The 13,563-nt window shown below is 47.2% G+C and overlaps 3 protein-coding genes and 1 pseudogene across 3 annotated transcripts; 2 read left to right on the top strand and 2 right to left on the bottom strand.

The window, feature by feature from the left end:
• The first annotated feature begins 236 nt into the window (after window positions 1-236).
• Window positions 237-5,327, top strand: LOC133897900 (DDT domain-containing protein DDR4-like). Its single transcript, XM_062338732.1, has 11 exons — window positions 237-461; window positions 569-679; window positions 1,650-1,736; window positions 1,832-1,869; window positions 1,950-2,031; window positions 2,182-2,288; window positions 3,053-3,215; window positions 3,291-3,380; window positions 3,523-3,634; window positions 4,056-4,098; window positions 4,477-5,327. Exons 1-11 carry the CDS (start codon window positions 315-317, stop codon window positions 5,042-5,044), a joined length of 1,548 nt encoding a protein of 515 aa, XP_062194716.1. The 5' UTR covers window positions 237-314; the 3' UTR covers window positions 5,045-5,327.
• A 239-nt stretch (window positions 5,328-5,566) lies between these two features.
• On the bottom strand, window positions 5,567-6,478 carry LOC133902353 (transcription repressor OFP12-like). Its single transcript, XM_062343946.1, has one exon. The coding sequence runs from the start codon at window positions 6,476-6,478 to the stop codon at window positions 5,888-5,890; it is 591 nt and encodes a 196-aa protein (XP_062199930.1). The 3' UTR covers window positions 5,567-5,887.
• Window positions 6,479-9,033: 2,555 nt separating this feature from the next.
• Window positions 9,034-11,192, bottom strand: LOC133902343 (uncharacterized; annotated as a pseudogene).
• An 840-nt stretch (window positions 11,193-12,032) lies between these two features.
• Window positions 12,033-13,278, top strand: LOC133902335 (uncharacterized). The gene is made up of 3 exons (XM_062343930.1): window positions 12,033-12,392; window positions 12,499-12,654; window positions 12,703-13,278. The coding sequence occupies exons 1-3, from the start codon at window positions 12,033-12,035 to the stop codon at window positions 13,276-13,278; spliced, it is 1,092 nt and encodes a 363-aa protein (XP_062199914.1).
• Window positions 13,279-13,563: the final 285 nt, after the last annotated feature.

Below are 13,563 nucleotides of genomic sequence, written 5' to 3'. Positions count from 1 at the left end.
TTTCATCCATACTCCCATCTTGCATTTCATCACTGTATGTCACTCATTGGGCTCGAAACAGGCAGATCCAGCCCAAACCGAGCCCATTTCATCTCACGCTGCAGTTCATTCCCGTCTCTCGCTGACTGGGCTTCAAACAGGCAAATCCGGCCCAAACCTAGCCCATTCCACCTCACCCTCGCACGAGTCATGAACCGCTTCCACCGTCCAGTGCCGTCTCGTCCCCACCTCTTCCTTCCCTGCCCAACCCCCTCCCGTCCCGCCTCTCACCCACAAAAATTTCTCCCCTTCCCGCCCACCGCGCCCTCTCCCCTATGGCCTCGCCGGCGAAGCGCGCGAAGCCCTCGTTGCCAGGGAAGCCCCCTGGGACGCCGTCTCCGGAGGACGCTTCCGCTACTGAGGACCCCGTCGTCCTCCTCCGCCGCCGATGGGAGCTCGCCTCCGTGCTCCACTTTCTCCGGGTGAGCCTAGGGTTTGTTTCCCTTCTCGCGATCCGCGGATCGTATGGGGACGATTTGGCTTTAGGTGTGCGATTCATGGGATTTGGGTTCTGGGCCGCGGCTTTCAGGTGTTCGAGCCGGTCATCGAGGGGGGACTGAGGCTCTCGGCGGAGGAAATCGAGACGGCGCTCGTCCTGAACAACCGCGACCTCGCTCGCATCCACATTGCCCTTTTGAAGGTGGTTTATTGTTTTTTCCCCCACAGCGTCGTGATCTTTGACTTATTTGTTTCAGATTCCTGTGAAGCGTGTACAGACAGTCTGGTGTCAACCAGTGTGACTGTATGTATGTTTCATTTTTGGCTTTCAAATCAAATGCATATCGGCATAATCGTGGTCTGGATGTACCAGGAGGCTTGACTGATTGTGTAGAGGAACAAATCTTGTGTTGATTAGTGCTGTCACGAATCATTATAAACTTCACAAAAAGAACCATCATGGTTTTCTTTCATGCCTACAGGTAGAGCACATGGTTGTGATGGTTGATAACATGGGTTCATGACAAGCCCACCTCCCCTTAATGAAAGATGCGTGGTTGTCCTACGTATTCTTTTTGGCTAAGTGATGACCTGATTAGCTTCATGTACTTGTTATCGAAAGAAATGTTTGTAGCTATGTGCATTCTTCTCGTTTGAAGCTAGGAATAGTATCTGATTAACCGATGATGTTCAACAACAACAACAACAAAGCCTTTAGTAACTGGTGATTTCTTTTCATCAATAATCGTGATATTTGTCCAGCCTCCTTTTTCTTAACCAAATTGATGTTCTTTTGGTGTATTGGAAGTTTCTTTTTCATCATTCGGGAAGTAATTATGCTAGCATGGTGAATGTCTTCCACTAACTAAAGTGGCTCCCTGTCCTTCTTACAAAACTTTTCGATTTTGTTAATACACTTGTTGCTAGCATTTCTGTACAACATATATGTGGGGCATCTTTCCTTGTTTGCATATTAGTAACCAAATGTTTGCATCAGATACTCTATGTCATATTGCTGCTCTGCACCTGCAGGGACCAAATTTTGTTACTTGACATTTTTAGTGGAACTCTTCTTGTTGCCGACATAACTAACCGCTAACTTAGTTTCATCTTATACCATGCCATGTTTATTTTAGATGTTGTCTGCTCACATTTACTAGCAAATATGCCAGGGAATACCACCAGTTAACAAAAATCTCAAGGTTGAGGATGGGTGGATTATAGTAACCGCCAAGAAGCTATCAGATTGGTGGTCATGGGTATGTTGCAAGTTCGTCTTGCTTGGTCCTTTTGACTTTATCTACGACTTAATTAGAATAGAGATGCCTAAACCTTGATGCTACTTTGGTTTCAGGTTGCTGAAGGAGCAAACCCATTGAGAAGCAATCCAGGGTACGCATACGTGCATTAATGCATTTGCTTGTGTTTAATGTTTTGATGATTTTATCACTGCAACCTTTTTGTGTGTGCAGGAAGGAAGTCGAGACGTATAAGCAGCAGGACTCAATCAAACGTTTGCTAATACTTAAAGCGCTCTGTGAAGTTCGATCTGAGGTACTGCAATTGTGAAATTTGTCAAATTTGAGCAAGCTGAGCATTTTTGTCAGGCTTGTTATTTTTTCTTTAAAAAATTATCCACAGGTTTCTGTGACTATTTTACATTTTTACTACAAATTAACCTTACTGAAATTATCTATCGTGCAGCAAGATGATGCAGTCTGGTATGTTAATGATGAAATGAAGAAAGGAATTGGCATTTCCAACTTTCGAAAAGAAAAGCTAGGGAGTGGTAGTAACGGGACTATATACTGGTAAGTGATTTTCTGTTCATGTTCACTGAATCATACTTAATCTATCATCTCCAGTAAATGAAGCGCTGCTATTCGCAATATAAGTTACTTCATCATATGCCAGTAAGTTTCAATAAATCAAAACTGATAAGATTTGATGTAATGATATATCTTTTTGGAAGTGAAATAGGTTGATATAATGACCTGTGCGAGACCTTAAACAGAAAATTCAGAAACGGAAGTTGATGCAATCTGTAATATACATGGTTGGGCTATGTTAGAGTCAATTGCATTCTGAAAGAACTGAAATACACAAAAGGGTCATCAGTTGATACACTTGATATTTGTCTTGGTGTTTCTGTTTTCTATGCTTTCTTAACATTGTTAATCTGACTAAAAGATGCTCAATTGTAAGGAAAGGTTTTTCTTTTTTGGTAAATGAACAGATAATTTAGATGACTGTTTTACAAAGTTGGTAGTCACAAAATGGCTGTTAACCAGAGTTTTCTCAATTGTTCTTGTTATTGCCTTCCATTGACTTAGAAAACTAAAATGGAACGTACATTACACTAAGATTGATATTTACTATATGCACATTGAGAACTCTTCTAATTTGTGGATACATGTGCTTCAAACTGATAGTTCATCTTATCTGACAGTTGCAGAACTTGTGCCTTTTTATTTTAGAAATTCTTATCCTGTCATAAACACATTGCATACAAATGATTAAGAACTTGTTATCCTTTTTTTCTGACCTTGTCATTTAAAATATTCATGCTTGTTAGGTACGATGGAGATTCAACTATTGGCCATAGATTATACACAGAAGATGTAACAGTTGATTATAAGCAGAATTGGAAGGGAAAGGGTGGTCATCTGACTAAACCAGTTATCAATATTCACTGGGAAACAGTTGCAACTAACCTCGATGAGTTTCTTGAGATATCAGTAAGGGCTCTTGCTGATATGTTTTTCATGTGCACTTCAATTTTTACTACTGTACTTGACTTACAATGTTGACAGGAGAAGTTATGCAGAAAGGGTCGAGCTGAATCTGCTATTGCAGAGTATCTTAAGACAGAAATTGTTCCGGCTGTGGAGAAGCTTCAAAAGGTAACCATCAGCTAATACACTTCCTATCTATTGAGCACATATATTCCTGTAATTGGTTCGAGAAGTGTTAAAACGTGAGAATGCTTGTATTTTATTTAAAATAGCTGCATTACTTAAGCATGTTGCTGATTTATCACTGCAGAAAAAAGAGAGGGACTTCAAACGTCAGCAGAAGAAGGATGAACTTTTAGCTTTTGCTCACAGCTTCCAACCCCGTTCATTGCGTGAACGTAGGCGTGTCAGCTACAATTACTGTAAGAAGCTTCTCTGTTGATCATTCTCATTGACACAAAAGGCCATCAAATCTTATTATGGTTACTCTTATCTTGCCAAGAATCTTCGGGTTACACAATTGTCAGCTTGATGGTTATGTGGAATGTCATGTTGCAATTTGCATCCCTTATTTCTTATTGTAGAATCTCATTCTGTAGATATTTAGATGCATCCATCAATTTGCTTTTACCATCTTTAACTACTAAATGCAAGCCTAGCAGAACAGTGAGATATTTGTTGACACTTCCCACTAAAACAGCAAATAGTACAATATAGTAACATTTGTGGTATCTGCTGTAGGTTACTTCCAATATAGCTATTCTGATTGCATATGAAAGAATGTGTGAACGAGATTTGCATTTTGTGATTCCCCTTAATCTTGGGTTTTTATTTTGTATGCAGCTGATTATGATCGTTCAATTGAGGAGGCGATAAGAGATGCATCGTAAGTTCAAGCCATTCTACCACTCCCTAGTATTTTTATCAATTAGCATTAGTGCCTTTGTGGCAATACAAGCATCTGCAAGCTTCTTATGGTACCATGAAGTGTGTCCTTGCTTAATGTTTTACATTTTAAACAAGCATGGTCCATAGTTGTGATGGTTGTTTGGAGAAATTGTGTGTATAGAAAACTCTGGAAAGTGGGTATTGACCCTGGCTTTTTTTTTTTAAAAAAAGAAACATCATCAAATATGGATTATGGATTGCAATCTCAAAAGGTCAATATGCATTTCATCATTTGAAAATTTAGGAACTGCTCCTTTCTTTATAAGGTGATTGCAAAAGCATTCTTCTTGAAAAGAATTATTGTACCTGAATGCAGGAGAGCAAAAGAATATGATTCACATGAGGCAGGAACAAAAGAGAAGCGTGCTTCACATCAGGGAGATAAAGGAGCCAATGGAAGATCTAACTTCAATTCTGAGCACAACAAAGATGGACAGGAGGATGCCATTTACCTAAGTGACCTGAGCTCTGATGATGATGAAGACAGAGACTATAGTGACAAGGATGGCAGCTCCGCAAACAGTGATGGAGACAATAATTCTTATGATCCCCACAGGAGCGACTTGGAAGAGGAGGATGCATTTGTAACACGTAAGAAAACTCGTCTTGCTGCCCGTTTGTTAAATGACAAACCTCGGCAAGGGCTTCGTCGGAGTCAAAGAAATGTGAAAAATTCTAAAGACACTATGCACCCAGGTCAGCATACCCCTCAGGCAATGACAAAGAAAACACTGAGGCAAAGGCCCACACCCGTCTCCAAGCATCCGGACACTACTTTGTCAGGCTCTGAAGATGATCCTGCACTTAACGTTGCAGACTTTGAGGATGAACCTAAAGATGATCTTGCACTGACCGTTGCAGATTCTGAGGATGAATCTGAGTAATCTTAGTTGAGGGTATATGCTGTTTTTGCATTTTGCCTTGTGGAAGTTTGCGAATTCTATAGGTTTAGCGTCATCAGCTGCTTCCACTTGTACCGGCTAGGGGAAATCAGACTCAGACAGCACCAGCATTTTCCCCATTGCTGAGTAATCTTCAAAGTCACGGGGGCACCTCTGCCCCACTTCTGTGGTGAATGTACATATGCGTCGAGACTGCGACTCATCACCACAGACGCCACCAAAAATCTAGTTTTTATGAATACTTAATTCAGATTATTGACCTCCATGTCCTGCTGTAAAATATATTATCCATGCATTCTGAAGGGAAATGGTGCTTATCTTTGCTCTTTGGCTTGTGCCAGAGATAGCTTGTTTATGCCACTTCAGTTAAGCATGCTACCGCAATATTTTATATTGGATCGTCAGTCATCTAGGTGCCTACGGTACATGGTAGTATAATTAGGCACTTGCACGTACGACAGACCACTGCCCGAATCAAGGGTCCACGTCCCCGCCAAAGTTCTGTTCGAATTTGACCGACTCCGACTGCTAGGAGCTCCGTTTTGTGAACTCTGCCCGCCAAATATGGCCTCTAGTTCGGAGGCTACGGCGATTATACGCTCATCATCTGACTACGGTAAGAAAAAGTTTTTTTGGCAAGCATCAGCTTTTATCTTTGATAAGTCTTTTTTAACTTGCTGATGAGCCTGTTACAACTCTACTTCTGAATTACTAACAAAATTACTAGACAGCTTGAAGAACTCTTCTTTTTTGGATCGGAAAGCTTGAAGAATCTCTACTAGTAGCAGTACAGAAGTTGCTTCTTGATGTATCTGATCACTACCATCATGTGCCCGAAACGCACGGGTTTATCTTCATCAGTCGCCGGAGTGGCCTCCTCCTCTTCGTCGGCCACCGGCGCGCGGTGAGGTCGGCGAAGGCCGCGAGGACATGCCGGTGGACGCCCCGGTCGTTGCGCTCCAGGTAGCAAGACAGCATCTCCTCCATGAACTCCCGGTACTCCGGGGCCGGCATCCCCTCCGCGTCGCACGCCGCTGCCATCTCGGCCATGGACTCCAAGAACTGCCCCCTGGGGTCGCTCGAGTACGTCTCCACGAGCACGGCCCCCCACAGGGCATCGCCCGCGCCTTTGCGAGCGCCGGCCGCGTCGACGAGCGAGGCCGCGCGCGCCGGCGAGACGAAGAAGCGGTCGGAGGCGGAGACCGCACCCCGGGGCAGCTCGGTCAGCCGCGGGGAGGCTAACGCGCCGACGCCGTCGTCCTGCACCGAGGCGGGGCTGCCGGCGACGGCGACGGCCCCAGTGCCATTGTCGCCGCCGTCGCTCGCGCCGAGAGCGAAGGACGGCGCGGACGAAATCGCGGAGTGGTAGGGATGCGACGAGAGCAACTGCGAGTAGCGCTGCGATCGCGTCGCCATCGCCGTCTCGAGCCTATCTTTCGAACTGTGCGAAGCCTTCTCAAGGATGCGAATTGCTTGCACCTTTTTATAGCCACCATAGCGATGCCTCAAATAGACCAAAGCTTCTACTATTCATTTTTCTTTTCTTCTTTTGCTAATTTTAAATCGCCTGATTATTTTTGCTCAAGTTTAAGTCAACTTGTTATGGCCACTGTATCTATACAGATACTGATGAACTGTTAGTTTTATATAGGGCAAACTCTAGTTGTTACTCGCTCACGTCGTGTTTATGGCTAGCGGGTACTTTCTTGAGAAATCTAATTTCAGCGCGATCCTGGCTAGTCCAAATTCAGTACCTTTACCTAAAAAAAATCAAGCCCGGGAAAGTCTTCTCCCCGTGGTCAAGGAAAGAAATTTGTTTTATGGCATTTGCGATTGCGATATGACGCTGTCATTCCATAATCGCAATGGGAACCGGACAGGTCTTATGTGCTGTAGCTGTGCTACATGCGACGCCTCTGCTTGCTCTGCAGCAGCACCCTGGAAGGGAAGACCATCAGCAATAACTGTATCCTGATTGCTAACACTGATCGCATGGCTTACCTAATTTGATAACATCTGTAAAGGTTCCACATTCTTCTCTGCATGGACCTTAAGGCGGCAAGTGTCCAAAACTCAGCAGTAATGTTTGGATCCTGTCGCTATACCTGGTTCTCACTTTCCCTTCCGATGAAGACGCGGGCTACAAGCATTTAGGTAGCCTTGACCGGACCTAACTTTGTCGAAATCTAGCTCACCGGTAATTCAGATTGAGATTTCTCCTGCATGCTGACAGTTTGCATTCATTCAGCAACGATGCCCCACAATGTCTAGTGGAAAAAGGTTAGAACAATATTGTCTCTTGTATGGCACATTTGCAGTGGAGCTGAAGGAAATATTAACTGCACTACACCCTGGGATGGGCAACAACAGCAAGCTTGATAGCCTTCGAAATCGTCTCTTGCAGAGATGACACATTGGAATCCTCTGTGTCTCTCCTTTTGAAATGGAATATTAATTCCATTAACCAAACGGTGTCGCTAAATCGCAACCTGAATACACATTCGAGTTCTTCAGTGAAGGACATCGGTAAGGACAAGAGCTGAAGGCTCGCTTCAGAAAAACAAGCTGAGCATTCACCTCCACTAACTACTAATTATCAATGTTTATATCCATTTCAATGCCATCTTTTACATGTTAATGTCGTATATTTAGCATCACTAGATGTAATATAACCTGTCTTTTTGATGGCATGAGTTTTGTACTGTCAACTATCATGTGTATATATGCCTTGTGGGTCAGCTAGTTTGGCACTTTGGCAGGTAACCTGTGTCCTGATCCATGCATAGGTCGGCCATTGCAATCTGGCCCGGGTTGGTCACGGTTATTACCGATTTACTGGTCTGTCCGATCTGCCAAAGAACTACTAAGAACTAAATCTGAAAGTGGTGTGTTTCGCACTAATTCTCGTGACACATGATTGACAACTCACAATATTAGCTAAAGTTGTGTCTTGTTTTCTTCTAATGTTCAGCCACCTGAATTCTTCTTATCTGTCCACCCACCACAGAACAGTACCTAGCCTGAAGTTAAAGGGCCAAGCCAAGTCATAATTATTTTTTAAAAAAGCTTTAGCACATGTACGCGGTACGCCAGATCATTTTCAAATACTCAGCAGAGTTTGTGTGCTTGTGAAAAGGTTTGCATGAACATGGTATCCACGGATACAGATGCCGGGATAATGTTCTATTCCTTTATTTATTTTTGCAAAGATGGCAGGAGAGTTTATAAAATTACATAAAGTTTCGACCGCATCAGCAAAACTAGAGGACCTACTACCCAAAAGGATCAGCCAAAACGACATGTCACCCTGCTAGAAGAGTTGCACACCTCCTCTGGTTTATATCATCTCGAATGAGCGCTGCCAACTCGTCGGTTGTTTCAAGGTATTTTGGAAAATGCATCGATTCCTTTCTTTTCACACGTTTCACATGATGTAGATCGTTGAGCCGATGAGGTTTTTACGGCGTGTCCTTGGTGTAGCCTGTGAGATTTCCTGCCACCAGTCCCGCGGTTTGTGGTGATATGTGGATGTGACCTGGAGCTGAAGTGTGGAGAGCACTTGAGATGAACCTGAATGGTGAAGGGGCATTCCAGATAGAGGTGAGGTACCGTCTCGGGCTAAGTTTGCCGCAGAGGGCACTGTGGTTGATGCTGCCAACCTCTAATATTTAGATTATCTGCAGTGAGGATTTTGTTTTGAATGAAGGTCCAAGCAAAGAACTTAGACTTGTTTTCTGTCTTTGCCTTTCAGATGATATAGGGGTCAAAAGGTGCAAAGGAGCCCTTAAATTGTGCCAAATATGTTGACTTGGCCGAGTATTCGCCATTAGCCATCCATCTCCAAGTGATGTTGTCAAGAATATCCGGATTAAGTTGGACGTGATGTAGTCGTGACCAGAAATCAATGAACTCATCAATCTGAGTGGAGGTTGATATCTTTCGTCGTAATGTCTTGATCCATCTCCCATTTGTTAGTATGCGAATACTGAGTTGTTTCTCCTCATGATGCAATGAAACAGCGAGGGGGCTATGGCTTTCGGTGCTTGATTGTTGATCCATCTATCGTGCCAAAATTTGGCCTTATTGCCATCGCCGATGGCAATAGTGGTCGAAGCCTCGAAAAGATTGCGATCTATGGCATCGCAAGGAAAGATGGAGCCAGCACAAGGCTTCGGCTCCGAGGACCAATCGTGCCAAATAAATTTTTCCATCGCCTCCCAAAATAATTTTTTTTCCATCTCTTCACTTTCAGGGTCCAACTCCAAACCACGAGAGAGCGTATCATAAGCACTTTCATATTCCTTCAGAAGCATCAGTGCTGCTCCTTTGCGGTAGTAGGCATTTGCCCACTTCGGGCACAGCTGTTTGCATCTCCATCACTCAGGCGAAGCCAGCAAAGACTCCTGTTTGAGAACAATGTGGCGTCAAACTGATCAACCTTCATTGCCTGTGTGTAGAGCACTGATGCATATAGATAATTCTGCTTCTTAAATGCCTCACCGGCTTGTCTTTTCATGTCAAAATCATCATCCTCTAGTTGCATAACTTCCATGTATACACGACCAACTATTCCATGAACGTCCCAATCTACCATTGTTGGAATGGCAGAAGTGACAGGAAATAGAACCTCGATGTCTTCCCATGTACCATACTCAGCAACTAACTCTATTGGCAGTCTACCAAATTTGTCAGGAACATTTGGATTTGCACCAGCTTCCAGCAAGTACGTGATAGCTTTAGTTAAACCTTTCTTTGCAGCTCTTCCCAAAAGATTATCAGATCCAAAACCATTTACATCAGCTCCAGCCTGAATCAATAGCTTCAAACAAGGCATAGAAGAAGGGTTTAATGCCATGTGTAAAGATGTACATCCACTATTCATACTCTTGTTGGGATCTACATTGTGCTTCAACAAAATCTTCATAATACTAACATATCCTCTGTGAGAAGCAATGAGCTGTGAGCTCAAGAAAGTTGATTCCACATTGACATGAGCTCTTCTTTTTTTTAAACAATATGGAAGGTGCACTGCCCAATCATGTTAGATAGAAGAGAAAAAACTGGAGAGTTTAAACAAAGGTTCAAAAGACAAAGAAGGAAGCTGGGCACTGCCAAAAGAAAAGGAAGCGCACAAAGGCCAACAGAAGAAAAACAAAGTTACATGAAAAGCTCTCTTAGATCTCCACCTGATGTCCCCTCTTTGCTAAAAGTCAGATGTTGATCTCTTCCTTCGCCCTAAATGATACCTTCATGAGGTCCTCTTCGCATCCTTCAAAGACACGCCGATTCCTTTCCATATTCCACCATGCGTATAAGAGTAACTCCCTTACGCTGTTGATGCAGATTAGTGCCATGATCAAGAAGAAACCTCGGGGCAGGAAGGAGGTCGTTGCACACAGCATGCTCCGCGGGCGTGAAACCTCAAACAGTGTTAGGCTTGTTGAGTTTGCGATCTCTGAGTTGAGGTTATCCCCAAGCAGCCAACATATAGAGCTGTTGTGGTCGGTGGAGACAATATCGATGTAGCTTGATGATCTTTCGATGGTATCCAATGGATCTGGAGGACACTCCTGCGTGGGTGGTCAGGTGGTGTGACCAAACTCAGCCATGTCCCATGGCCTAAGGCTGGCAACACCCATGGTGGCCGAGGCGGTGGCCTATCCATGTGAGCAGAGAAGCCACGCATGAAGTAGTAGTTGTACCCTTTCCCCATGAGCATGTCATCGCAGAGGTCGGTGAAGCCAATGTCCTGGCCCGAGCACCACATCAAACACTTGGTGTGCGTCGCGACACATATATCAGTGATAGTGATGCTAGAGGCGATGATGGCATCATGGTCGGCACCCAACTTCATGAAGGCCACATGAGTGGGTGCAGGCACTAGCACAACCACAGTGATATCGGGGTAGTGGATGGTGGCCCCGACATCAGTGGCAGTGTTGATGCAGTGCCACTCTCATTTCCTCAAACAGCTGGTGTGCGCTGCAATGTCAGGCTTGCCGTCATTGATCAGCGGGGGTACTGATGACGACTCCTTAGGTGCTCGAACAACCGGGAACACGCCTAGCGTGGTGGCAGGCGGCGGAGAGCCGTCGGAGACGAAGGAGGAGGACAGGGTAAGGGCGAGCATATTGAGAATCGCCGAAGGCGAGAAAGGAGGGACAGGTGGCAGGGAGCGCGTCGAGGGAGCCGGAGGCGAAGACTTGTCATTTAGCTGTCAGGATTCACGCGCTGGAAAGTCGCACGTGCGAATTAGCACGCCCCCCATGCATGGCCCAGCGCCTAAGTCAGTGACAGTACCCTTTTCCAATTAACTATGAAATGACCCCCATTTATTTATTTTTCGTGCGCCTCCCATTTAGCCATGGGCTCAACACCGTGAGGTGGTGGATCGAGACCGATGAGAGAGCCGAATTGAGTAATGTCAAACGTCCGGCCTTGGACATGAGTTTTCCTTTCCACTCAGCTATGTACTGAGCCTGGCTAGATACCAACTCCGGCTTTGAGATAAGTGCTCCTGCTAGGACATAAGCAATCCATGCATGGCAAGCTGTCCTTCCTTCCTCCCTCCCCATTCCCCAACCGGACAGCAGCTAGCTAGTATCTACCATGAATGCATGGCCAAAAGAAGATAGCCAACGCATGCAAAGCAGGGAAGGTGTCGCTGGCTCGCAGCTGAACGCAGTGCATGCATGCATGCCTAGCTTTAGCTCACGTAGATGCATGGGGACTCCATCTCAAAAAGTCAAAAGGCTGCGCCAACCAGCTAATTTTAGCAAATCAACGCAGCCAATTAAGTCAACCCTCGCCCGCCACCCGCCACCAACTGATCCGAAGCGGCTGGGTTTAAGCAGCCATGCACGTCGCCTTTAAATACCCCGCGCGCCCTCTCGCTGCTCCTGCACCCTCAGATCACTTCCATAGCTAAGCTGATCACTTCCATAGCTAAGCTTCCATGGGCAGCCGGGCAATGGTGGTGGTGCTGCTGCTGGCCATCCTGTGGGCGGCGAGCGCCGCCGCGCGGCGTGAGCTTGCGGCGTGGAGCTCCGGTATGATTAGAGCCGAGGATTGTGACAAGAATCATGGTAAGGGTGGTGGTGTTGGTGGTGGAGCCGGAGGAGGTGGCGGCGTTGGTGGTGGTGTCGGAGGCGGCATCGGTGGTGGTGCAGGGGGTGGAGTCGGCGGTGGGTTGGGAGGGATGGGTGGGGGAGGTGGCATGGGCGGCGGCGGCGGGTTTGGAGGTGGAGGCAGTGTAGGCGGCGGCATTGGCGGTGGCGCGGGGTTCGGAGGCGGAGAAAGCGCAGGTGCTGGTGGTGGAGGTGGTCTTGGTGTTGGCGGCGGACTCGGAGGTGGAGGTGGGGCAGGGGCAGGTGGCGGCGGCGGGTTTGGCGGTGGTGGTGGATTCGGTGCCGGTGGTGGAGCTGGTTTTGGAGCAGGAGCCGGTGCAGGGGGTGGTGTGGGCGGTGGTGCCGGACTTGGAGGAGGGGCCGGCACAGGAGGAGGTCTCGGTGGTGGCGCTGGGCTTGGAGGAGGAGCCGGCGGAGGAGGTGGTGGAGGGATGGGCGGTGGCGGTGGATTCGGAGGCGGAGGGGGTGCCGGCGGTGGGTTCGGTGCCGGAGGTGGCGTAGGTGGCGGTGCAGGTGTTGGTGGTGGCACCGGAGGCGGCATCGGTGGCGGTGCGGGTGGAGGAGTTGGTTTTGGTGGCGGGAAGGGCGGCGGCGCCGGCGGAGGCATCGGCGGTGGAGCTGGCGGTGGCACAGGAATCGGCGGAGGATCCGGCGGTGGTTTCGGAGGTGGAGGAGGAGCTGGTGGTGGCTTCGGAGGTGGCGCGGGAGGCGGTGGCGGCTTCGGTGTCGGAGCAGGAGCGGGCGGAGGCATGGGCGGCGGGTTCGGAGCCGGTGGTGGCGCGGGCGGCGGAATCGGTGCTGGTAGTGGCGCCGGACTTGGAGGAGGGGCCGGCGCTGGCGGAGGAGGAGGACTGGGCGTTGGCGGTGGATTCGGAGGTGGAGGCGGTGCCGGCGGTGGATTTGGTGGTGGCGCGGGCGGAGGATTCGGTGCAGGAGGGGGCGCAGGTGTTGGTGGAGGTATGGGTGGCGGCGCTGGAGGCGGGCTCGGCGCCGGAGCTGGCGCCGGCGTGCATAAAGGTGGCGGGAAGCACCACGGCGGGAGCGGCGGCATTGGCAGCGGAAGCAACCAGCGCGTTTCACCTCCACTGACGGACTAGCTTTTGTCCTGCGTTTTGGAGGACTAATTCATTGTTGGCTAATAATAAGGGGACCTAATTTAGTGATTAGCTTCAGTAATTTTCCCAATCCTTTTAGAATCTATCTCATCTTTAGTTCTGTTCTGTACCACCACTGCATTGTTTTTGACGATTTTTTTATCAACTTGTGCTCGTTACAATATTGTTTCATTAAAACATTGATTCAGACCACACGTGTGTTTGAGTTCTTTCCTTCCGATCTTTCTTCTGTGACTTTTAGTGGCCGAGTGCATATGTT

Source organism: Phragmites australis, chromosome 2, assembly GCF_958298935.1.
Source record: "Phragmites australis chromosome 2, lpPhrAust1.1, whole genome shotgun sequence".
Taxonomy (NCBI): Eukaryota; Viridiplantae; Streptophyta; class Magnoliopsida; order Poales; family Poaceae; genus Phragmites; species Phragmites australis.
Note: the sequence above shows the minus strand (reverse complement) of the source record. Positions and strands in the feature narration are given on the sequence as shown.

Bases quoted from the DNA above. Each gene is read 5' to 3' on its own strand.
- LOC133897900 (XM_062338732.1), top strand. From the start codon at position 315: ATGGCCTCGCCGGCGAAGCGCGCGAAGCCCTCGTTGCCAGGGAAGCCC. The intron at 1,870-1,949 runs GTACGCATACGT...TTGTGTGTGCAG, and splicing joins CCATTGAGAAGCAATCCAGG to GAAGGAAGTCGAGACGTATA. The intron at 3,216-3,290 runs GTAAGGGCTCTT...CAATGTTGACAG, and splicing joins ATGAGTTTCTTGAGATATCA to GAGAAGTTATGCAGAAAGGG.
- LOC133902353 (XM_062343946.1), bottom strand. From the start codon at position 6,478: ATGGCGACGCGATCGCAGCGCTACTCGCAGTTGCTCTCGTCGCATCCC.
- LOC133902335 (XM_062343930.1), top strand. From the start codon at position 12,033: ATGGTGGTGGTGCTGCTGCTGGCCATCCTGTGGGCGGCGAGCGCCGCC. The intron at 12,393-12,498 runs GTTGGCGGCGGA...GTTTTGGAGCAG, and splicing joins GTGGTGGAGGTGGTCTTGGT to GAGCCGGTGCAGGGGGTGGT. The intron at 12,655-12,702 runs GTGCCGGCGGTG...GTGGCGGTGCAG, and splicing joins TGGATTCGGAGGCGGAGGGG to GTGTTGGTGGTGGCACCGGA.